This window comes from Oncorhynchus kisutch, linkage group LG16 (assembly GCF_002021735.2).
Source record: "Oncorhynchus kisutch isolate 150728-3 linkage group LG16, Okis_V2, whole genome shotgun sequence".
Taxonomy (NCBI): Eukaryota; Metazoa; Chordata; class Actinopteri; order Salmoniformes; family Salmonidae; genus Oncorhynchus; species Oncorhynchus kisutch.
In genome coordinates this window covers 38794616-38821140 of record NC_034189.2, presented here as the reverse complement: position 1 = coordinate 38821140, position 26525 = coordinate 38794616, and the positions used below count along the sequence as shown (strand labels likewise).

General features: G+C 44.4%; 1 protein-coding gene across 1 annotated transcript in view; it reads right to left on the bottom strand.

The window, feature by feature from the left end:
* LOC109890441 (low-density lipoprotein receptor-related protein 1B) overlaps positions 1-21011 on the bottom strand; it is a 160703-nt gene extending 139692 nt beyond the window's left edge. Inside the window, exons 1-2 of the mRNA XM_031792245.1 lie at positions 20981-21011; positions 20645-20782 (exon numbers count right to left, since the gene is read on the bottom strand). Of these exons, the coding sequence (XP_031648105.1) occupies positions 20645-20782; positions 20981-21011 (169 nt within the window). The remainder of the gene's footprint in view (positions 1-20644; positions 20783-20980) is intronic.
* Positions 21012-26525: the final 5514 nt, after the last annotated feature.

Below are 26525 nucleotides of genomic sequence, written 5' to 3'. Positions count from 1 at the left end.
TTAACCTGGAGGGGACCCACGAGACCCTTCATCTCAGAACGGTGCGACATGATGTTATCCAAGTGAAGGGCTCTGCTGTGACCTTCAGCATTTCACCTTCAGGAAACAGGGACGTGGCCTATTGCATCACCAATGCCTTCACGACAGATGGCCTGAATCTCGCAGAGCACTCCTGCCAGGTAAGTGATCTACAGAAACAATATCCTCATCTCCGAGGATTGCCTCTTCCTAACCTGGCCAGGGTTGTGCCACTCATCCTGATTGGGTCAGACCACCCACATCTTGTCACCCCGACTAAGCCTATACGAGCTGGACCAGAAGGAGGGCCTGTTGCTGTCCATACATCCTTGGGTTGGGCTGTGCAAGGTCCAGCTCATCTACTTGTCTCCACCCAAGCTCCATCCCCCTGTCCAGCCACTAACCTCCTTCGGAATGTGGAGATGCTCTGGAAGATGGACACCTTCTCCATCCGGAAACTACAGGAGGTCACCCGCTCAAAACATGACTCCTATGCATTAGAGCTCCTGGAAAAGCACACCAGCACCACTGAAATGGATGGCGTTCAGATGTACGCAAACCCACAGCTACGGGTGTCCAACCATGCTCCTCTAGCAACCACGACACGGGCTGTATTCCCACTACTGCGTGGAAGGGAGCGACACCTGGTGAAGAATCCTGAGCTTGCTGAAGTTCATAACCAAGAGATTCATAACCTTGTGAAGGCAGGCTATGTCACCAAAGTGACAGCTCATGAAGCTGGTAACCCACTCAGCGAATCCTGGTATCTCCCTCACCATGTTATCCAGCAACATGTTGGGAAGTACCGACTTGTCTTCAACTGTTCATTCCAAGCTGCTGGTCAAAGCCTGAATGACTGTCTACTCCTCGGACCAACCTTAGGTCCTTCCTTGCTCTGTGTCCTTTTCCGGTTACGGCAGCACTCCACAGCCATCAGTAGAGACATCAAAGCCATGTTTCATCAAATTCGTCTGCTGCCTTCCGACACCACACTGCTCCGGTTCATATGACGAAATATGGAACGAGACACAGAGCCCACAATCTATAAATGGCAAGTACTTCCATTTGGCACCACCTGCAGTCCTTGCTGTGCCACACTCTGCAGAGACACTAATGGGAGCCCCCAGGCAGTGACCCAGAAGTATGGGATTCAATGGAAAATGCTGTCTTTGTGGATAACTGCTTACAGGGCGTCCCATCCACTCCTAACGGGATAGCAATCCTTGATAAAGTACAGCATCTACTGTCCAAAGGGGGATTTGAGGTCCGACAGTGGGCGAGTAACAGAGTGGAGGTTATCCAGCACCTCCCGCCACCAGCCAGGTCCAGTAGCAGTGAACTATGGCTATCGAAGTCTGGTGATAACCCACAAGAGCCCACTCTAGGACTGAGATGGAGCTGCATACCGTATACCCTGAGGTACAAGCACCGCTCAGCCCTGAGTACCGAAACCCCCACTCTACGCACCATCTATCGGACCCTGGCCAGCCAATAAGATCCCCATGGGTATATCCTGCTATACACAACGCGGGCCAAAGTCTTAGTCCAGGACCTGTGGCAGACCAAGAGGGCCTGGGATCAACCAATCCACCCGGCTGACATAGTGGAACAATGGATCTGTTGGGAAGCAGAGTTATTGGACCTCTCTGAAGTCCAAATGCCAAGATGTTATGTACCACCCTGTGCTAACCAACTGGGATCATGCCTGGAACTGCATGTGTTCTGTGACGCTTCGGAGCGAGCTTATGGGGCGGTATCCTATCTAAGAGTGGAGGATAAGGCAGGCCACATCCATGTCTCTTTTGTCATGTCCAGGTCCAGGGTCGCACCCACGAAGCAGTTGTCAGTGCCTAGGCTGGAACTCAGTGCTGCCCTTTCCGGAGCCCAGTTGGCCTCTACCTTGCGAGCCAAGCTCACCTTGCCAATCCAAAGGATAATCTACTGGAGTGATTCGACCACTGTATAGATCTGGCTCAAGTTGGAGTCCTGCATGTATAAGGTGTTCGCATTGCAGAAAGCCAAGACCTAACAGAAGTCCAGAATTGGAGGTATGTTGACAGCGTAAACAATCCTGCTGATGACATTACTCGCGGTAAAACCCTTAAGGAACTGACTCAACCCCATCGCTGGAGCTTGGGACCACCATTCTTGTCCCAACCAGAGAACGAGTGGCCGGCAGCCCCCAGGCGTGCGGTCCCACCGCAACCAACTGAAGCTCATGAGTTAAGGAAATCCGCCCAATGCTACAGCATCTCTACGGAACCAACAAAAGCTCTCCCTGACCTAGCAGAATCCTAAACACTGCCGGATCTGATCGCCGCCACAAACCAGATCTCAGATGGGGTGGCTTCCATACCCACCACCCTCGCGGCAGAGGGTTTAAGTGGGAGAACTTGCACAATTGGTGGCTGACTAAATACTTTTTTGCTCCACTGTATACCACTTTATGGTTAAAGGAATTCCTCCCTCAGTCTCATCCATTCCTCTGTCACCTGACCTGTGACAACCTGTTTACCTTCACTGTTAGTCATCTTAACTGTCCAGCTACCAACACAGATTCCACTAATCTTTCAATTTGAGTATGTAAATATGTTTTAGATGTGATAAATTAAAACAATGCTATTGATGCAATTTTTCACTTTACTATGCAAGACATTAAATATCACTTGTAGGTACTCATTATTTTATTTACTGGTTGTTGCACTTTTGTAGGTTAGTGGCACATACTCTTGTAAGAGGATGGCGGCACGTTGGCCCATGGTGGTGTTCTTCAACATCTTAGATGTGTTGGCCTATAATGTGTTTGTGGTGTGGATGGAGGTGAATCCAGGCTGGAAGCAGGGGAAATTCTTCAAGACGAGACTATTCCTAGAAGAGCTGGGGAATTCCATGGTGGCATCCCTCATTCAAAGGTGCCAACATCTTCCTCCAACACCATCCTCTGCTGGATTGGTGAGAGATATACAATGGCCAGAAGCAAGATCATCCACCGCCAGAGACAAAAGAGACAAAAGGAAGCTGTGTAATCTTTGTGCACCAAGAGATGTCAAAACAAGCATTATGTGCCATAAATGCATTGCATATATTTGTAATGCACATGCAACAACCACCAGGTATTGTCCAACATGTGCATGAGAACACACAAAATGTAACCACAATTGATTGACAGAATGTGACATTTTTTATGTTTTTGTTATTGTTAGTAATACTGTTATTGTTACTGTTGTTCTTTAATGTGTTCAGGCATACATTTTGTAATATGGTAACGTTTTCATGTGTAGTTTTGGGCCTATGTCCTTTCTTTACCAATAAAATCATACCGGTTATTTTTGACCAGGAACACAACAGATTATATTTTGTGCCACTATTTAAAATTTGAAATGTTTTCAAAACAAATGTCCTTGTTAAACTTTGCCACAAAGGAGTCTGTGATAAATAGCACAATATGTTTCATCTGAGTATTTGTTATACTCAAAATAATCCTTACATTGTGCTTTTTTTTACTCTGAAACCAATTGTATGAGCTCAGGTCAATGAGGCCTACAGGCCATAAATAGCGAATAGAAGTTCAAAATGTATAATGTTCACAATACGTTAAGTTGATAAAAAGATCTAACACAACATTAGGTGATAATATATGTGTTATTATGGATTTATAACCAGCTATAATGAGGCGGTCATTTTGGCCCGGGAACACAGAATTCATTAACAAGGAAACAAACACAACAGGAAGGTTAACTCACTCACTGATCTCTTATGATTAGTTGCTAATGTCCCATCTGCTATTGTCAACCTCAGACCATAAATAAACCACTCATGCCAACAGAAACAACCCAAGATGAGGAGCTGAGTGGAGCTAACAGTCTTTTGTATCCAATCACAGTGTTTGTACAGTATACTCTTTTATTTTTAAGAGACCGTTTTAGGGCCCATAGACTTAAGGAGTAACTTAAAGACAATGCATCCCCATCCCTTTACAGAAGTTACAATTTGGCTTATTGGACCATTATTTACATCACAGCAGATAATTGGTCAATCTGGATGTATTTGCTATAACGTCTTATGCTCTAACGATACAGCATAAAGCAGTAAACAAACTTCTCTACTTGTCATCTTTCTTCTATTTGTCATGCATTAACAAAATAGATGTGCATATATTCCTTCGGATCACCTCTCCACACGACAGGATCCATTAAGTGCTCTATTTGTAGCCTCACTGACTCTGTAAATTGGCGGTTTGTTCTATGTCTTTTAATAAAAGGGCAGTTTATTCTGTCTTTGTGCGTTCCTATTCTTAACTCTATTCTGTGAATGCAGTATTTATTCCACTGCTTTGTATTCATCAGAGGAGAAACCGGGTGAGAAAACAGGGAAAAGTGGGCAGAGCGGAATACTGTAGTTGATTATTTCCACTGGGAGATGAAAGAGTTCACAGTGAGGCTTTTTATAAATCTCTTTTCTGCAACACCTGCAACGTTTTTTTGTTGTGTTTTAAGTGTTTCACAGAACAAGTAAGACATATAGCAACCCTCAAGGTTAAGTTATAAACGTTGTATACTTTGTAGGCATTGTACAATATCCATTGCTGTTTATGAAACATTTATCATAGCTTCCTGTAATTATTGCATCATTCTGCTTAACAAAGTCAGAGTGAGATCTTGCTAAAGACGTTTCCTTGAAAGAAGTAGCCTAGTCCTAAAAATAGTCCTCAGTATCATGAAAATGGTAATGTGATTGCAGTGTCATAGCACATGATGAATCATTCAAATGATCAAAAGACAGGGTTCAGGTTTGTAGAACAGTCTTTTATACTAAGCTTGATTGAGGACTCTTTAGCCTTGTTCACACCGCAGGCCTTAACGCTCAAATCCTTTTTGTTTTTCAAATCAGTTTTGGAGTACTGACTGTCCAAACAGCAAGTTACAAGTGACCACATCGGATTTGCGTGTTTTCAGACAGCATTCATTTGCTGAGTTGACTACACTAGTTGTCATAGCAACGACGGGTGTGTGCACAGTGGTGTAGGCTGATTGGTGGTGGTGCTTGTGCTTCCTGTCACTCAGAAGTTATATAGCAAGCTAAGGTGACAACAATGTCTGCCATGGACGTTTCCCAGTTACTTTGAATGTTCAACATCATAGTGTAAGAACATATGTAAAGCCTCAAAAGGATAAAATTATCCAACTTTCAAAACAAGTCCTTTTTGGCTAGCCACAGCAGTCAACTAGCTAGCTAGGTAGCTGTTTAGCTTTCTAGCACATTCATAAAAGTGTTTGTGAACAATAAACTAGCTATTTAGCTACCGCAAACTGTCAACAGAGTAGATAAAAAGCAACAAGATGTGCCATATAACAGTATAAAAACCACTTGAGGGCAAATAAATCAGATTGGACCGTTCAGACAAGTCGCATGAATAGGAATCTGATTTTTATCTGATTTCAAACCACCTACGAAGATGGTTTGAAATATGTCTTGAAATATCTAATTACATGTGTTTTTTGGCAGTTCAGACTGCAGGATTGGTATCTGTCACGCCCTGACCTTAGAGAGCCGTTTTATTTCTCTATTTGGTTAGGTCAGGGTGTAATTTTGGTGGGCATTCTATGCTTTCTATTTCTTTGTTTTTGGCCGAGTGTGGTTCCCAATCAGAGCCAGCTGTCTATCGTTGTCTCTGATTGGGAATCATACTTAGGCAGCCTTTTACCCACCTAATGTTGTGGGTAATAATTTATTTTCTATGTGTTTGTGTGCGCCACGGTTGCGTCACATTCGGTTTCTGTTTACCTGTTTTTTTTTGTGAAGGTTTCACTTTATAAAGAAAAATGGAATTACACGCACGCTGCGCTTTGTCTCATCTATGACAGGGAGTTTGAAGACAGTGAACGTGACAGAATCACTTAAACTGCCAGTATAAACAAGGCTTTATTGTAATGACGGAATTCAATTCAGATCTTTTGCTGCTATATATAATATAGATATTTAAACATTATGATTGATTCATAATGTAGACATTGTCAACAAACATTAACTATACAAAATAAAGAATCAAAAAATGATGTAGACAAAATAAAAGTTGTTCTTTGTCCCTCTTGAGCCACCATAGTAACAACATAACCAGAAACACTTCCTCAAAATAGTCAGAATTATTCTAAAATACACTACAGTGGCTTGCGAAAGTATTCAGCCCCTGGGCATTTTTCTTATTTTGATGCCTGACAACCTGGAATTAAAATAGATTTTTTGGGGGGTTTGTATCATTTGATTTACACAACATCCCTACCACTTTGAAGATGCAATATTTTTTTCTTGTGAAACAAACAAGAAATAATACAAAAAAAGAGAACTTGAGCGTGCATAACTCTTCCCCCTCCCAAAGTCAATACTATGTAGAGGAACCTTTTGCAGCAATTACAGCTGCAAGTCTCTTGGGGTATGTCTCTATAAGCTTGGCACTGGGATTTTTGCCCATTCTTCAAGGCAAAAAGCTCCTTCAAGTTGGATGGGTACAGCGATCTTTATGTCATACGATAGATTCTCAATTGGATTGAGGTCTAGGCTTTTCCAAGACATTTAAATGTTTCCCCTTAAACCACTCAAGTGTTGCTTTAGCAGTATAATCAGGGTCATTGTCCTGCTGGATGATGAATCTCCATCCTAGTCTCAAATCTCTGGAAGACAGGAAACAGGTTTCCCTCAATAATTTCCCTGTATTTAGCGCCATCCATCATTCCTTTAATTCTGACCAGTTTCCCAGTCCCTGACGATTAAAAACATCCCCACAGCATGATGCGCCACCACCAAGGGATGATATTCTCGGGGTGATGATAGGTGTTGGATTTGAGCCAGACATAGTGTTTTCCTTGATGGACAAAAAGCTACAAACAAGTATTTATTTTTTCATTTCACTTCACCAATTTGGACTATTTTGTGTATGTCCATTACATGAAATCCAAATAAAAATCCATTTAAATTACAGGTTGTAATGCAAAAAAATAGGAAAAATGCCAAGGGGGATGAATACTTTTGCAAGGCACTGTATATACAGTGCATTCGGAAAGTATTCAGACCACTTGACTTTCCACATTTTGTTACGTTACAGCTTTATTCTAAAATAGATTAAATCGTTTTTTCCCCCTCATCAATATACACACAATACCCCATAATGACAATCTTCTTAAGCTCTGTCAGGTTTGACGGGGAGCGTCCCTATTTTTAGGTCTCTCCAGAGCTGTTCGATCGGGTTCAAGATGTTTAATCGGCCACTTAAGGACATTCAGAGACTTGTCAAATCAAATCAAATCAAATGTTATTTGTCACATACACATGGTTAGCAGATGTTAATGCGAGTGTAGCGAAATGCTTGTGCTTCTAGTTCCGACAATGCAGTAATAACCAACAAGTAATCTAACTAACAATTCCAAAACTACTGTCTTATACACAGTGTAAGGGGATAAAGAATATGTACATAAGGATATATGAATGAGTGATGGTACAGAGCCGCATAGCCAAGATACAGTAGATGATATCGAGTACAGTATATACATATGAGATGAGTATGTAAACAAAGTGGCATAGTTAAAGTGGCTAGTGATACATGTATTACATAAGGATGCAGTCGATGATATAGAGTACAGTATATACGTATGCATATGAGATTAATAATGTAGGGTAAGTAACATTATATAAGGTAGCATTGTTTAAAGTGGCTAGTGATATATTTACATCATTTCCCATCAATTCCCATTATTAAAGTGGCTGGAGTTGAGTCAGTGTCATTGTCAGTGTGTTGGCAGCAGCCACTCAATGTTAGTGGTGGCTGTTTAACAGTCTGATGGCCTTGAGATAGAAGCTGTTTTTCAGTCTCTCTGTCCCAGCTTTGATGCACCTGTACTGACCTCGCCTTCTGGATGATAGCGGGGTGAACAGGCAGTGGCTCGGGTGGTTGATGTCCTTGATGATCTTTATGGCCTTCCTGTAACATCGGGTGGTGTAGGTGTCCTGGAGGGCAGGTAGTTTGCCCCCGGTGATGCGTTGTGCAGACCTCACTACCCTCTGGAGAGCCTTACGGTTGAGGGCGGAGCAGTTGCCGTACCAGGCGGTGATACAGCCCGCCAGGATGCTCTCGATTGTGCATCTGTAGAAGTTTGTGAGTGCTTTTGGTGACAACCTGAATTTCTTCAGCCTCCTGAGGTTGAAGAGGCGCTGCTGCGCCTTCTTCACGATGCTGTCTGTGTGAGTGGACCAATTCAGTTTGTCTGTGATGTGTATGCCGAGGAACTTAAAACTTGCTACCCTCTCCACTACTGTTCCATCGATGTGGATAGGGGGGTGTTCCCTCTGCTGTTTCCTGAAGTCCACAATCATCTCCTTAGTTTTGTTGACGTTGAGTGTGAGGTTATTTTCCTGACACCACACTCCGAGGGCCCTCACCTCCTCCCTGTAGGCCGTCTCGTCGTTGTTGGTAATCAGGCCTACCACTGTTGTGTCGTCCGCAAACTTGATGATTGAGTTGGAGGCGTGCGTGGCCACACAGTCGTGGGTGAACAGGGAGTACAGGAGAGGGCTCAGAACGCACCCTTGTGGGGACCCAGTGTTGAGGATCAGCGGGGAGGAGATGTTGTTGCCTACCCTCACCACCTGGGGGCGGCCCGTCAGGAAGTCCAGTACCCAGTTGCACAGGGCGGGGTCGAGACCCAGGGTCTTGAGCTTGATGATGAGCTTGGAGGGTACTATGGTGTTGAATGCCGAGCTGTAGTCGATGAACAGCATTCTCATATAGGTATTCCTCTTGTCCAGATGGGTTAGGGCAGTGTGCAGTGTGGTTGAGATTGCATCGTCTGTGGACCTATTTGGGCGGTAAGCAAATTGGAGTGGGTCTAGGGTGTCAGGTAGGGTGGAGGTGATATGGTCCTTGACTAGTCTCTCAAAGCACTTCATGATGACGGATGTGAGTGCTACGGGGCGGTAGTCGTTTAGCTCAGTTACCTTAGCTTTCTTGGGAACAGGAACAATGGTGGCCCTCTTGAAGCATGTGGGAACAGCAGACTGGTATAGGGATTGATTGAATATGTCCGTAAACACACCGGCCAGCTGGTCTGCGCATGCTCTGAGGGCGCGGCTGGGGATGCCGTCTGGGCCTGCAGCCTTGCGAGGGTTAACACGTTTAAATGTCTTACTCACCTCGGCTGCAGTGAAGGAGAGACCGCATGTTTTCGTTGCAGGCCGTGTCAGTGGCACTGTATTGTCCTCAAAGCGGGCAAAAAAGTTATTTAGTCTGCCTGGGAGCAAGACATCCTGGTCCGTGACTGGGCTGGATTTCTTCCTGTAGTCCGTGATTGACTGTAGACCCTGCCACATGCCTCTTGTGTCTGAGCCGTTGAATTGAGATTCTACGTTGTCTCTGTACTGACGCTTAGCTTGTTTGATAGCCTTGCGGAGGGAATAGCTGCACTGTTTGTATTCGGTCATGTTACCAGACACCTTGCCCTGATTAAAAGCAGTGGTTCGCGCTTTCAGTTCCACACGAATGCTGCCATCAATCCACGGTTTCTGGTTAGGGAATGTTTTAATCGTTGCTATGGGAACGACATCTTCAACGCACGTTCTAATGAACTCGCACACCGAATCAGCGTATTCGTCAATATTGTTATCTGACGCAATACGAAACATGTCCCAGTCCACGTGATGGAAGCAGTCTTGGAGTGTGGAGTCAGCTTGGTCGGACCAGCGTTGGACAGACGTCAGCGTGGGAGCCTCTTGTTTTAGTTTCTGTCTGTAGGCAGGGATCAACAAAATGGAGTCGTGGTCAGCTTTTCCGAAAGGGGGGCGGGGCAGGGCCTTATATGCGTCGCGGAGGTTAGAGTAACAATGATCCAAGGTCTTTCCACCCCTGGTTGCGCAATCGATATGCTGATTAAATTTAGGGAGTCTTGTTTTCAGATTAGCCTTGCTAAAATCCCCAGCTACAATGAATGCAGCCTCCTGATAAATCGTTTCCAGTTTGCAGAGAGTTAAATAAAGTTTGTTCAGAGCCATCGATATGTCTGCTTGGGGGGGGATATATACGGCTGTGATTATAATCGAAGAGAATTCTCTTGGTAGATAATGCGGTCTACATTTGATTGTGAGGAATTCTAAATCAGGTGAACAGAAGGATTTGAGTTCCTGTATGTTTCTTTCATCACACCATGTCACGTTAGCCATAAGGCATACGCCCCCGCCCCTCTTCTTACCAGAAAGATGTTTGTTTCTGTCGGCGCGATTCGTGGAGAAACCCGTTGGCTGCACCGCCTCGGATAGCGTCTCTCCAGTGAGCCATGTTTCCGTGAAGCAAAGAACGTTGCAGTCTCTGATGTCCCTCTGGAATGCTACCCTTGCTCGGATTTCATCAACCTTGTTGTCAAGAGACTGGACATTGGCAAGAAGAATGCTAGGGAGTGGTGCACGGTGTGCCCGTCTCCGGAGTCTGACCAGAAGACCGCCTCGTTTCCCTCTTTTTCGGAGTTGTTTTTTTGGGTCGCTGCATGGAATCCACTCCGTTGTCCTGTTTGTAAGGCAGAACACAGGATCCGCGTCGCGAAAAACATATTCTTCGTCGTACTGATGGTGAGTTGACGCTGATCTTATATTCAGTAGTTCTTCTCAACTGTATGTAATGAAACCTAAGATGACCTGGGGTACTAATGTAAGAAATAACACGTAAAAAAACAAAAAACTGCATAGTTTCCTAGGAACGCGAAGCGAGGCGGCCATCTCTGTCGGCGCCGGAAGTAACTTCTGCTTTGAAGTCATTTTTTTGGGTCGCTGCATGGAATCCACTCCGTTGTCCTGTTTGTAAGGCAGAACACAGGATCCGCGTCGCCACTTCTGCTTTGTCTTGGCTGTGCTCTTAGGGTCGTTGTCCTGTTGGAAGGTGAACCTTCGCCCCAGTCTGAGGTCCTGAGCACTTTGGAGTAGGTTTTCCTCAAGGATATCTCTGTACTTTACTCAGTTCTTCTTTCCCTCGACCTTGACTAGTCTCCCTATCCCTGCCGTTGTAAAGCATCCCCACAGCATGATGCTGCCATTACCAAGCTTCACCGTATGTATGGTGCCATGTTTCCTCCAGACATGACACTTAGAATTCGGGACAAAGAGTTAAATATTGGTTTCATCAGACCAGAGAATTTTGTTTGTCATGGTCTGACAGTCCTTTAGGTGCCTTTTGGCAAACTCCAAGCGGGCTGTCATGTGCCTTTTACTGATGAGTGGCATCCGTCATTTAAGTATGATGGAGGCCACTGTGTTCTTGTGGACCTTCAATGCTGCAGAAATTTTTTGGTACCTTTCTGTGGGACCTTATATAGACAGGTGTGTGCCTTTCCAAATCATGCACAATAAATGGAATTTATCATAGGTGTTCTTCAATCAAGTCATAAAAACATCAAGGATGATCAATGGAAACAGGAACCACCTGAGTTCAATTTCGAGTCTCATAGCAAAGGGTCTGAATACTTACGTAATTAATGCAGTTCTGTTTTTTATTTTGAATAAATGTGCAAAAATGTCCAAAAAATTGTTTTCTCTTTGTCTTCATGGAGTATTGATGAGGCAAAAAATGTATACAATCAATTTTAGAATTAGCCTGCAACATATCAAAATGTGGAAAAAGTCAAGGGGTCTGAATACTTTCCAAATGCACTGTATACAAAAGTATGTGGACACCCCTTCATATTAGTGGATTTGGCTATTTCAGCCACACCCATTGCTGACAGGTGTATACAATTGAGCACACATCCATACAATCTCCATAGACAAACATTGGCAGCAGAATGGCCTTACTGAAGAGCTCAGGTACTTTCAACGTGGATGCCTGTTTTCCAATAAGTCAGTTCGTCAAATTTCTGCCCTCCTGGAGCTGCCCTGGTCAACTGTATGTGCTGTTATTGTGGAAATGCCTAGGAGCAATAACGGCTCAGTCGCAAAGTGGTAGGCCAAACAAGCTCGCAGAACGGGACTGCTGAGTGCTGAAGCGCGTAGCGTGTAAAAATCGTCTGTCCTTGGTTGCAACACTCACTACTGACCTCCAAACTACTTCTGGAAGCAACGTCAGCACAATAACTATTAGTCGGAAGCTTCATGAAGTGGACATAAATGAGCAGCCACACACAAGCCTAAGATCATCATGTGCAATGCCAAGTGTTGGCTGAAATAGTGTACATTTCGCCACCATTGGACTTTGGAGCAGTGGAAATGCATGCTCTAGAGCAGTTATTCCCAAACTGGCTTCTAGTAAGTTACGGTAAAAAGAACCCGACATTTTTCTACAGTGCAGGTTGCAAAGGGAGGTAATATAGCTTTCGTAGCCTGACTTAGGCGACACTGTGTTTTTTTGCAAATCAATGTCACGCCCTGACCTTAGAGAGCCGTATTATTTCTCTATTTGGTTAGGTCAGGGTGTGATGTGGGGTGGGCATTCTATGTTTTGTTGTCTATGTTTCTTTATTTCTATGTTTTGGCCGGGTATGGTTCTCGATCAGGGACAGCTGTCTATCATTGTCTCTGATTGGGAATCATACTTAGGTAGCCCTTTTCCCTCCTTTAAGTGTGGGTAGTTAACTTTGTTTGTGGCACTTAGCCCTGTAAGCTTCACGGTTGTTTCTTTCGTTTGTTGTTTTGTTGGTGACATTTTAAAAGAAAAGAAAATGTACGCTCACCACCCTGCACTATGGTCCACTTCTTTTGACGGCCATGACAACCAAAGAGATATTGTTTTGTTTGCCATTATACCACAAGACTACAGTCAGTGACATCCAGTATTATTATGGTGGTAATGCAAGGTCTTGCACAAACAGCATCTTCAAATTGCATATATACATTTGGGTTGTGAAGCTGTTGTTTAGAATGGGTTATTACGTTTCTATATTGAAATAGCAATGTAATAACATGTTTTCCTCCATAATCATGCATTTCAATTGAAAAACACAATGCTTGTCATTTGGCATAGCAATCACAATAAATCTATTAAAAACTATGTACAACCATAACATTAGTGTACTAAATACTTATTCCTCCTGGACTGCTGCTATTGGGTTACAGTCTAAAGTAAGACACCACAGCCAATTAAAGGAGTGGTTCCTCTAGGACAGGTATTCCCCCCAGGGGTGCGCGCAATGCAGTCAGGGGTACGCCAAATTAAAATGTAATTCCCATAAAAAAATGTTTAGCACATTTTCAAACAGTCCATTTATATGGGGCTATACACGGGGCTATACATTTGGGTGAGTTTTTTTTCTTGCCTGAGTAACCTCGTTTCACTGCCAATTTTTTTTTTTTACCGTCTAGCGAAATAACAACACAATGTCCAATACAGGTAGCCAAGTCAAATAATTGACATCCAATCACATTAACCACTACTCTCTAGCAGGAATTCCACTAACGGTCCATATGTAGCCAAATGAGCTGCTGTTCATTCCGTTTACTCTAAAATTGAAAAATGGTTAAAAAAAAGTAAGGCCCGCGCCCATAGAGACACATACCAGCTCTACTGGTAGTACGGCTACTATCAGCAGTACTGCACCTGCACCTGTCGATGACACAAGTTGTTCTGCATCCACGAGCAGATCCAATGCTAGCATCAGTAATTCTACATTTGTTGTTAGCCCAGCTAGCATGGACACTGACAGTTGTGAATCTGATGCAGCCAAAGAGCTACTGCCCCCGTACCAGGGAAAAAAACGAACAACAGACAGGGACGTTGGACCATCGAAGAGGAGCAAATAAGATGTGAGTAATGCCTTTCCTCAGACACAGTGTGTTATATGTGCAAAAGTACTATCCCTCAATTTGATGAAACCTTCATTCTTGTGCAGGCATTCAGAAACAATAAATGCCAATGAGAAAAAGTTTTTTGAGCGAGGATTAAGACGACTTTTGAGTAGTAAGACATGTATAAAAGCAACAGATACTGTCATGTTCGTTTAGAGATGGATTAGATCAAGGTGCAGCGTGGTAGGCATACATCCCTCCTTTTATTAAATGACACCGAAAAACCAACAAAATACAAAACGAACGTAAAGCTACATGCAGTGCAGAAACTACACAAAACATAGTCAAGATCCCACAAACTAAAGGTGGAAAAAAGGCTGCCTAAGTATGATCCCCAATCAGAGACAACGATAGACAGCTGCCTCTGATTGGGAACCATACCCGGCCAACAAAGAAATAGAAAAACTAGAATGCCCACCCAAATCACACCCCGACATAACCAAATAGAGAAATAAAAAGGCGCTCTAAGGTCAGGGTGTGACAGATACCATCAATAAGAAGGGGCTAGAAGCGTCTTATATAGTGAGCTACCGAGTGGCTAGGACAGGCACGCCCCATACTTTTGCGGAGGACTTAATTCTTCCTGCTGCCGTGGATATAGCTGGGACAATGCTGGGGGAAAAGTCCCAAACAACTATACAGGCAATGCCTTCATCAAACAACACTGTTTCACTACACATCAGTGACATGGCAGGAGATGTTTTGAAATAATTATTGCTTGGCATACAAGCCAGTGACAGCTGGAGGAGTCAACAGACGTGGTGTCAGACGTGGCGGGCCTGGCACAGCTCCTGGTATATGTCCATTACGTTTATGGGGGTTCAATTAAGGAAGACATCCTCTTCTGCAAACCACTGGAAACCAGGACAGCGGGAGAGGATTGGTGTGGCGGGCCTGGCACAGCTCCTGGTATATGTCCATTACGTTTATGGGGGTTCAATTAAGGAAGACATCCTCTTCTGCAAACCACTGGAAACCAGGACAGCTTTGTGACATTAAATGGACTTTGGTGGTCAAGATGTGTTGGTCTCTGTACTGATGGCTTTTCCGCCATGACAGGGAGACATAGTGGAGTGGTAACGCACGTGCAAGCAGTTGCTCCCGACGCCACTTGGGTACACTGCATCATCCACCGAGAGGCTCTTGCTGCCAAAGGAATGCCTGACAGCTTAAAAGACGTTTTGGACACCACAGTGAAAATGGCTAACTTTGTTAAAGCAAGGCCCCTTAACTATTGTGTATTTTCTGCACTATCCAATGCTATGGGCAGCAACCAGGTAACGCCTTTACAACATACAAAAGTGCACTGGTTATCAAGGGGCAAAGTATTGACACATTTTTTGAGAGATGAGCTTAAAGTTTTCTTTACTGACCATAGTTTTCACTTCTCTGACCGCTTGCATGATGACGAGTTTCTCACACGACTGGCCTATCTGGGTGATGTTATTTCTTGCCTGAATGATCTGAATCTAGGATTACAGGGACTCTCCACAACTATATTCAATGTATGGGACAAAACTGAGGCTATGATTAAGAAGTTGGAGCTCTTCTCTGGACAACACACAGGTCTTTCCATCATTGTATGATTTTCTGTGTGCAATGAACTCAAGCTTAGGGACAATGTCAAATGTGATATGTTTATCTAAGCACCTGAGTGAGTTGGGTGCGCAATTACACAGGTACTTTCCCGAAACGGATGACACAAACAATTGGATTCCTTATCCCTTTCATGCCCTGACTCCAGTCCACTTATTGATATCTGAACAAGACAGCCTCATCGAAATTGCAACAAGTGGTTCTGTGAAAATGTTGTTTAATCGGAAGCCACTGCCAGATTTCTGGATAGGGCTGGGCTCAGAGTATACTGCCTTGGCAAATCATGCTGCTAAGACACTGATGCCCTTTGCAACCACGTACCGATGTGAGAGTGGATTCTTGGCCCCCTAGCATGAAAACGAAATACAGGCATATACTGTGTGTAGAAAATTATTTAAGACTGAGACTCTCACCAATACAACCCAACATTGCAGTTATGTGCATCCTTTCAAGCACACCCTTCTCATTAACCTGTGGTGAGTTATTCACACCCTTCTCATTAACCTGTGGTGAGTTATTCACCATTTTCAATGAACAAATAAAGTTTTATATGTAAGATGGCTAAATAAAGAGCAAAATGATTATTATTATATTTTTATTTGTGCCCTGGTCCTATAGGAGCTCTTTGTCACTTCCCACGAGCCGGGTCATGACAAAAACTCACACTCATTCTTATGTTTAAAACATTTATCGTATAGTGTGTGTGTGGCAGGCTTACAATGATGGCAAAAAAACAGAGTCCGTTGACCCTGGTGCTAGAGGGGGTGTGCAGCTGGAGGTTGAATGTTTGAAGGTGTATGGGACTATAAAAAGTTTGGGAACCACTGCTCTAGAGTGATGAATCATGCTTCACCATCTGGCAGTGAGACGGACAAATCTAGGTTTGGCGGATGCCAGGAGAACACTACCTGCCCGAATGCATAGTGCCAACGGTAAAGTTTGCTGGAGGAGGAATAATGCTTTTTCATGGTTCTGGCTAGGCCCCTTAGTTCCAGTGAAGGTAAATCTACAACATACAATGACATTCTAGACGATTCTGTTCTCTTGTGGCTGAATGGAAGCAAGTCCCTGCAGCAATGTTCCAACGTCTAGTGGAAAGGTTTCCCAGAAGAGGGGCAGCTGTTATAGCAGCAAAAGGGGGACCAACTCCATATTAATGCCCATGATTTTGGAATAAGATGTTCGACAAGCAGGTGTCCACATACTTTTGGTCATGTAGAGTAGATCAAGAAATCTGTCATTCATTTGGAAGTTTTTGCAGAGGAGTTGCACAATTTTATAGCTACGATGTTTGGTGCAGTATTTCTCAAGTGGAGAAATGTGCATGAAAACACTTCATGTTGCCACTGCTACTAGGAGTATTACTATTGACCAATCACAGACAAAGTGGCGTAGACTTCAGGTTAAGGAACTTCAAATTGCCTAAAAAAAAAATGTGTTTGCACCAACAGATGAAAAGTTATTTCCCCAATAAGTCACCAGTTAACTTTTTTAAATGATTTAAATGTTGTTGTTTTTTAGCTTACGGCACCTGGTATTCCCAGGGGGTCTCCTGTCACAGTAGTAACCAGGCCCAATCCCGAACAGCCATGTTTAGGGTGGTATGGCCACAAGTGTATTTTTTACACCGTTTCCTCCCCAAATTAGATCCCTTGGCTTATTTCTGCAACTCCTCAATGGGCTCGGGAGAGGCGAAGGTCGAGTCACACATCCTGCGAAACATGACCCGCCTGGCCGCCTACTTGTTATCACACTGATCTCTTAACCCAGATGTCAGCTGCACCAATGTGTCGGAGGAAACACCGTTTGACTGACGACCAGAGTCAGCCTGCAGGCCACCGGCCTTGTCACAAGGAGACGCCAGAGCCTGATGAGCCAAGGAAATCTCCACTACCCCGAATGGCGCTGGGCAAATTGTGTGCCGTCCCATGAGGATCGAACTCCAGACTGTAGTGGCGACTACGCACTGTGGTCAAATCAAACTTTATTTGTCACATGCGCAGAATACAATAAATGTAGAGTTCACCATGAAATGCTTACTTACAAGCCCTTAACCAGCAGCGCAGTTCAAGGAGAGTTAGGAAAATATTTACCATGTAGACTCAAATAAAAAGTAATAATAAAAAGTAACACAATAAGAATACCAATAACGAGGCTACATACAAGGGGCATCGGTGCCGAGTGTACAGGTTAGTTGAGGTAATTTATACATTTAGCTGGGAGTGAAGTGACTATGCATAGATAATAAACAGCGAGTAGCAGCAGTGTACAAAAAGAAGGGGGGGAGGGGTCAATGTAAATTGTCCCGTTGGCGATTTTATTAATTGTTCAGCAGTCTTATGGCTTGGGGGTAGAGGCGGTTGAGGAGCCTTTTGGTCCTAGACTTGGCTTGGCGTGCGGTAGCAGAGAAAACAGTCTATAACTTGGGTGACCGGAGTCTCTGACAATTTTCCGGGCTTTTGACCACTCTACCACCCAGTTTACTATTAGGCAACTAATTCATCCTCTGTTTGAATCAAGTAGTTGACGGGATCATTTTGGTGGCTAGTTTTCATACTAATGATAGTGAAACTTTATTCACAACTTAATATTGTTGTCATGAGACATTTATTTTGTAATCTGTATTTGTCATACATTGCAGAGTAGGATGTCATGTTAATGTGTGTACATTCACTGTATTGCTATTTGGAATGCTTTCCAAGTCTTCACAAATAGTGATGTGTCATCAACTGTGAAACGAACTCCGATGATGGGGCCTGACCTGTCCAGCTAAGTCACACACTTTCTGATGGAGGTGATGGAGGATTCCACAATGGGATAACTGGCCATTCTAGGCAGGGTACTCCTGGAGACTGTCGTTGCACCCTGGTGGGAGGATACCTTCTATGACGAGAGCACCAAGTCTCTAACGACCATGGACAAGAAGTTCATGCAGGAGGCCCAGCAGATGGTGACCATCTTGTTAAGAGTTTAAGGTCTAATCACCTCTCTCCACATATTTCTCTGGTTCCTCTGATTGTTTTCTACAATGCAGAGTATCCACAGGGGGAACACTGTTGTGGAAACATTTGAGAAGGTGACACTCGTGACTAGTGACTTGCAGGCGCTGAGGCCCAGCATGATGACTCCACGGGAGGCTGCTGAGAGGAAGACGGCTCATAATAATGGCTGAAATGGAGTAAATGGAATGATATCAAACACATAGAAACCATGTGTTTGATGTGTTCGATACCATTCCACATTTTGTTCCAGCCATTACTATGAGCCCGTCCTCCCCAATTAAGGTGTCGATGATCGGGCTGCTGATTGAGGCCTGTGGAATGTTGTCCCACTCCTCTTCAAGGGCTGTGTGAAGTTGCTGGATATTGGCGGGAACTGGAACACGCTGTCATACACGTTGATCTAAAGTATCCCAAACATGTCTGGTGAGTATGCAGGCCATGGAAGAACTGGGACATTTTCAGGTTTCCAGGAATTGTATACAGATCCTTGCGACATTGGGCTGTGCATTATCATGCTAAATCATGAGGTGATGGAGGCGGGTGAATGGCATGCCAATGGGCCTCAGGATCTCGTCACGGGATCTCTGTGCATTCAAATTGCCATTGATGAAATGCAATTGTGTTCGTTGTCCATAGGCTTCCCATACCATAACCCCACCGCCACCATGGGACACCCTGTTCACGTTGACATCACGTTGACATCACACGATGCCATACACGGTACAGTTGGAACCGGGATTCATCCGTGAAGTGCACACTTGCCCACCGAAGTCGGTTACGATGCCGAACTAGTCAGGTCAAGACCCTGGTAAGGACGACGAGAACGCAGATGAGCTTCCCTGAGACGGTTTCTGAAAGTTTGTTCAGAAATCCTTTGGTTGTGCAAACCCACAGTTTCATCAGCTGTCCAGTCTCAGATGATCCTGCAGGTGAAGAAGACGGAAGTGGAGGTCCTGGGCTGGCATGGTTACACATTGTCTGCGGTTGTCAGGCCAGTTGGACATACTGCCAAATTCTATAAAACGATGTTGGAGGAGAAAATTAACATTAAATTCTCTGGAAACCGCTCTGGTGGATATTCCTGCAGTTGGCATGCCAATTGCACACTCCCTCAAAATTTGAGACATCTGTGGCAATGTGTTGCGTGACAAAACTCAAAACTCACATTTTAGAGTGGCCTTTTATTATCCCCAGCACAAGGTGCACCTGTGTAATGATCATGCTGTTTAAGCGGCTTCGCGATATGCCACACCTGTCAGGTGGATGGATTATCTTGGAAAAGGAGAAATGCTCACTAACAGGGATGTAAACAAATTAGAGAAATGACATTTTAGAGAAATAAGCTTTTTGTGTGTATGGATTATTTCTGGGATCTTTTATTTCAGCTCATGAAACATGGGACTTTACATGTTGCATTTATAATTTTGTTCAGTATAAATTGTCATGTTTGGATTGTTTAAAGAGTTCATAAAGAGCTACGAATTCTGAGATCTTCTATTGTACTGTAACTGCTCTGGATTTATTGTTACAGGGACACTGTGTTATTCTGGCGGCAGATAGTTAAAACAGGAGTAACACTGTTTTAACTAGCAAAGTGCAAAGAAATGTTAATTCAGGTTGGGTGTGAGCTTCTGCCTGAATCTTTTTTTTTTTTTTTAAGTCAGTGAATTCGTTCATACTTTGAGAACTTGTTAGTAAGCTCCTTAGTGTATCAAACATAGACTTTTCTCTTAGAGATTATTTTGGACCGAAGATATATGTAACCGCATGAAGTCTCATTTAGCTGACAGTCATCTACTTTGTAATGTATCATGTACACTGGAATTGTTTCAGCGCAAATAATTTTGTGACTAATACATCCCTTTAGTTGAATTGAGTAAATGCATTCCTCGTTTTACAGAGTAATTAGTAGGTATATTGGTAAACACATATATACACTACACGTATATGCTTGGGTTCCACCTTGACATCCCTGCTTGGCACGATAAATGAATGCTAGAACATTGTTCGCCAGGAATAGCTATTTGTATCTGTCTCTTGATAATTGCATATCGGTGCAAAATAGACACATGTTCATTATAGTCATACTGAGAGGTGAGGTAAGGCTAGATCCTCCATAGATGTACAGTGCCTCTTGCATTTATTCACATAATAATGGAGTCCGATTGATGAATGTAGTTAATGATTATATCCACCATAGTTTCATTCTACGACACACTCACCTCGACAGTGTACTCCTTCATCATATCCGTCCTCACAATCTCTCGCTCCATCGCAAAGTTTATTAAAGTGGATGCACCTTTTGGAGCCGATACACTGCATGTGATTCGGCGGACATCTCACCAACTCAGCTTTTGTACCTGTAAATGAGAAGAGAAAATGATGGGTTCAAAATAATAGTCTTGATTTGGTCATGAACATGAAGACACAGTAGGCTTATGAGAACTAGTAAAGTTAAGCTATCTTTCCCATGACAAAAAAACCCCACAAAAGTGTATTGGTCTATACATGACTGTCTGTAACTAGATTATTGTGTTGGTGGTACACGTTTATGGTACATGCACGTTGGTGGTACACGTATCCCCACATGTTCAACCCAGCATTGCTCCAGTCTTGTCAAACATACACCGTGCATATTTTCTTTAGAGTTGGTGCTTCATGGTTAACACCCAAGATTTCCCTCTATTGACTTTCCCTACGGATCCATGCTCCACTTTTATCATCCCAGCAAGAGGATAATATATCATTTTGAAAATGTGAAGAAGAAAAAAATAGATACAGTACCAGTCAAATGTTTGGACATACCTACTGATTTTTCTTTATTTTTACTATTTTATACATTGTAGAATAATAATGAAGATATCAAAACTTCACATAAGTGTGTATTTATTTAACTAGGCAAGTCATTTAAGAACAAAATCATATTTTCAATGACAGCCTACCGGGGAACAGTTTGCCTTGTTCAGGGGAAGAACATATTTTTACCTAGTCAGTTCGGGGATTCGATCCAGCAATCTTTTGGTTACTGGCCTGACACTCTAACCACTAGGCTACCTGTCGCCCCATACGGAAACATGTAGAGTAGGTGAACGGATGATCTCTGCATATTTGTTTCCCACAGTGAAGAATGGTGGAGGAGGTGTGATGATGTGGGGGTGCTTTACTGGTGACACTCAGTGATTTATTTCGAATTCAAGGCACACTTAAACAGCATGGCTATCACAGCAGTCTGCAGCGATACGCCGTCCCATCTGGTTTGCCCCTAGGACAATGACCCAACACACCTCCAGGCTGTGTAAGGGCTATTTGACCAAGAAGGAAAGAGATGGAGTGCTGCATCAGATGACCTGGCCTCCTCAATCACCCGAAGTCAACCCAATTGAGATGGTTTGGGATGAGTTGGACCGCAGAGTGAAGGAAAAGCAGCCAACAAGTGCTCAGCATACAGTTGAAGTCAGACGTTTACATACACCTTAGCCAAATAGCCTTACCTGAGTGTGCTCTTGGGTTCCCCTGTCTCTCCGCCTAACAGAAGCTCAGCTTTTCAAAATTCCTGACATTTAATCCTAGTAAAAATTCCCTGTCTTAGGTCAGTTAGAATCACCACTTTATTTTAAGAATGTGCTACCAATTTCTAGGATTAAATGTCAGGAATTGTGAAAAACTGAGCTTCTGTTAGGAGGAGCGACAGGGGAACCCAAGAGCACACTCAGATGAGGAAGCAGGGATTAACGAACCAAAATATTCACTGTTACACAGGGAGATATGGAGTCAGATTTGGGGAAGCTTGGATGAGTTGCAGAAAAAACTGATGTGGAGACTGAGGTTGGAGTTAGCTAGGCTAGAACAGGGTAAACAGGTCCTGAGGGGAATCCAAGGTAGTGGTATTGAGTAATCCAAAACTAGGTTGTTGGGTGATGTGATGTGGAACGGGAGACAGGAGCCAGAGAGGTAAACTGCAATGAGAGGATACGCGATGTCAGGCAGGGAAACAGGCACAGCAGAGTAACAGAATCCTGAATAATCAGCTAACAATGCTGACCAGACCGGACACGTCGCATTCGCAAGCGTCGCAAAATAAATGTTGAAATCCATGTTATTCAATTATCACACCCACACTGCTCGTGCGCGCCAATGAGCGTCTGCGATGCCAAGGGCTAAAATAGAAGTCATTCCTATTTCTGACGCAGATCGCGCTGCAAGTCCTGCCTCTCCCAACTCCTCATTGGTTTATAGAAGCAGGTACCGACGTGCCATCTCCTCATTGGTTATACCCACATGGGGGATTGAAAGACTAAATGTTTTGCCGGTCGTCGTGGTGATACTATGAAAGTGTAGATGCCAATCACCATATAAGTTCAAAGATGAAAAAGCCTGGAAAGAGGAGAGATGACTAGAAACGATTCAGTTGGCCGTTTTATGTGTGGATTAATTGTCGGAGTAGAGGACCTTGTGCATTTCAGGTAAAATAACAACTCAATGTTTATATCCAAGGACAAATTAGCTAGCAACAGCAAGCTAGCTAAATAGGACAAATTAGCTAACTAGCTAAATTGCCATACATGTTTAATGCTTTTCGACCTGTCCCCAAATTAATGTCATTGGTTCAGAGTTTGTTTTGATATTTTAACCTGCGTGTAGTGATCGCGTTTGGTGGAGGTGGACAAAATAAATGTATGCACGATTGCACACGATGGCGCAAGCGCGCAGCCGGTTTGGGTTCCGTGTAGGTGTATGTATACTTCCGACTTCAACTCGATATACAGTACCAGTCAAAAGTTTGCACACCTACTCGTTTTTCTTTATTTTTTAAATGTTCTACATTGTAAAATAATAGTGAAGACATCAAAACTATGAAATAACACATATGGAATCATGTAGTAACCAAAAAAGTGTTAAACAAATTAAGATATATTTTATATTTGAGATTCCTCAAAGTAGCCACCCTTGGGCCTTGATGACAGCTTTGCACACTCTACGCATTCTCTCATCCAGCACCTGGAATGCTTTTCCAACAGTCTTGAAGGAGTTCCCACGTACATTTGAAGTCTGAAGTTTACATAAACAAGTTTTAATGACTCCAATATAAGTGTATCAACCACTCCACATGGCGTTAACAAACTATAGTGTTGGCAAGTCGGTTACGACATCTACTTTGTGCATGACACAAGTAATTTTTCCAACAATTGTTTACAGACAGATTATTTCACTTATAATTCACTGTATCACAATTCCAGTGGGTCAGAAGTTTACATACACTAAGTTGACTGTGCCTTTAAACAGCTTGGAAAATTCAGAAAAATGATGTCATGACTTTAGAAGCTTCTTATAGGCTAATTGACATCATTTGAGCCAATTGGAGGTGTACCTGTGGATGTGTTTCAAGGCCTACATTTAAACTCAGTGCCTCTGTGCTTGAGGTGTTTCTATAACTTGATTGGAGCCCACCTGTGGTAAATTCAACTGATTGGACATGATTTGGAAAGGCACACACCTGTCTATATAAGGTCCCACAGTTGATAGTAGAGCTCCAATACAGGATTGTGTCGAGGCACAATCTGCAGCATTGAAGGTAGCGAAGAACACAGTGGCCTCCATCATTCTTAAATGGAAGTTTGGAACCACCAAGACTCTTCCTAGAGCTGGCCGCCCGGCTAAACTGAGCAATCGGGGGAGAAGGGCCTTGGTCAGGGAGGTGATCATGAAACCGATGGTCACTGACAGAGCTCTAGAGTTCCTCCGTGGAGATGGTAGAACCTTCCAGAAGGACATCTCTGCAGCACTCCACCAATCAGGCCTTTATGGTGGAATGGCCAGATGGAAGCCACTCCTCAGTAAAAAGCACATGACAGCCCACTTGGAGTTTGCCAAAAGGCACCTAAAGACTCTCAAACCATGAGAAACAAGATTCTCTGGTGTGATGAAACCAAGATTGAACCCTTTGGCCTAAATGCGAAGCGTCACGTCTGGAGGAAACCTGGCACCATCCCTACGGTGAAATATGCTGGTGACTGTATCATGCTATGGGGATGTTTTTCAGCGGCTGGGACTGGGAGACTAGTCAGGATCGGGGGAAAGATGAACAGAGAAAAGTACAGAGAGATCCTTGATGAAAACCAGAGCGCTCAGGACCTCAGACTGAGGCAAAGGTTCACCTTCTAACAGGACAAGACAATGCAGGAGTGGCTTCGGGGCAAGTTTCTGAATGTCCTTGAGTGTCCTTGAGTGGCCCAGCCAGAGCCCGGACCTGAACAGCTCTGGAGAAACGTGAAAATAGCTGTGCAGCGACGCTCCCCATCCAACCTGACAGAGCTTGAGAGGATCTGCAGAGAATGGGAGAAACTCCCCAAATACAGGTGTGCCCAGCTTGTAGCGTCATACCCAATAAAACCTGAGGCTGTAATCACTGCTACAGGTGCTTCAACAAAGTACTCGGTAAAGGATCTGAGTACTTATGTAAATGTGATGTAAAAAATGAAAAACCCGTTTTTGCTTTGCCGTTATGGCGCATTGTATGTAGATTGAGGGGGGGGGGGGAACTATTTAATCAATTTTAGAATAAGGCTGTAACGTAACAAAATGTGGAATAAGTCAAGGGGTCTGAATATTTTCCAAATGCACTGTATAACACATAACAAAACAAAGGACTGGACTGCATTGGCGTAAGCTAAAGCAGAACTCCCTCAGTAGATCAGCGATCTCAGGCTCCTAAACTGAGTTAGATCATGGTTGAGGATGGTGATGCCAGATGATTTCCATCAGGAAGTCTGGTCTCATTGATCAAACCAGACAAGTCAACCTGCCATCAGTCCTGCAATGCCATGGGTAAAACAACCAGATACTCTTTATCCAATCAACAATGACATATAATTAAAAAACAGCTACAAAAAAAATTATACACATGTAAGGGTTTTATTCTGGTGAAGCGGACCAAAATGCAGCGTGGTGGTTATTCATGTTCTTTAATAAAGGAACTAGACATGAAATAACTAACAAAACAATAAATGTGCGAAAACCTAAACAGTCCTATCTGGTGCAAACACAGAGACAGGAACAATCACCCACAAACACACAGTGAAACCCAGGCTACCTAAGTATGATTCTCAATCAGAGACAACTAATGACACCTGCCTCTGAGGGGCAGCTCGGGACAGAGGTGCGGCTGCTCGGGACAGAGGTGCGGCTGCTCGGGGCTGAGGGGCTCTGGCGCCTCTGGGCTGAGGGGCTCTGGCACCTCTGGGCTGAGGGGCTCTGGCACCTCTGGGCTGAGGGGCTCTGGCACCTCTGGGCTGACGGGTGGCGCTGGGCAGACGGGTAGCTCAGATGGTGCTGGGCAGACGGGAAGCTCCGGCAACGCTGGAGAGTAAGGCTCTGGCAGCGCTGGACTGAGTAGCTCTGGCGCCTCTGGAATGAGGGGCTCTAGCGCCTCTGGGAGGAGGGGCGGGAGCTCTGGTAGCGCCGAACAGGCGGGAGACTCCGGCTGCGCTGGAGAGGAGGAAGGCTCTAGCAGCGCCGGAGAGGCGGGAGACTCCGGCAGCGCTGGAGAGGAGGAAGGCTCATGCAGCGCTGGACAGGCGGGAGCCCCTGTAAGGATGAGCCGGAGAGACAGCCTGGTGCAGGGGGCTGCCACCGGAGGGATGGTGCGTGGAGGTGGTGACGGATAGACCGGACCGAGCAGGCGCACTGGGGCTCTTGAGCACCGAGCCTGCCCAACCCTACCTGGTTGCATGCTCCCGGTCGCCCTGCCAGTGCGGCGAGGTGGAATAGCCCGCACTGGGCTATGCAGGTGAACCGGGGACACCATGCGCAAGGCTGGTGCCATGTAAGCCGGCCCAAGGAGATGCACTGGAGACCAGCTGTGCAGAGCCAGCTTCATGGCACTTGGCTCAATGCTCACTCTAGCCCGGCCGATACGCGGAGCTGGAATGTACTGCACCGGGCTATGCACCCGCACTGGGGACACCGTGCGCTTCACAGCATAACACGGTGCCTGCCCGGTCTCTCCAGCCCCCCGGTAAGCACAGGAAGTTGGCGCAGGTCTCCTACCTGGCTTCACCACACTTCCTGTGTGCCCCCACCCAATACATTTTTGGGGCTGACTCT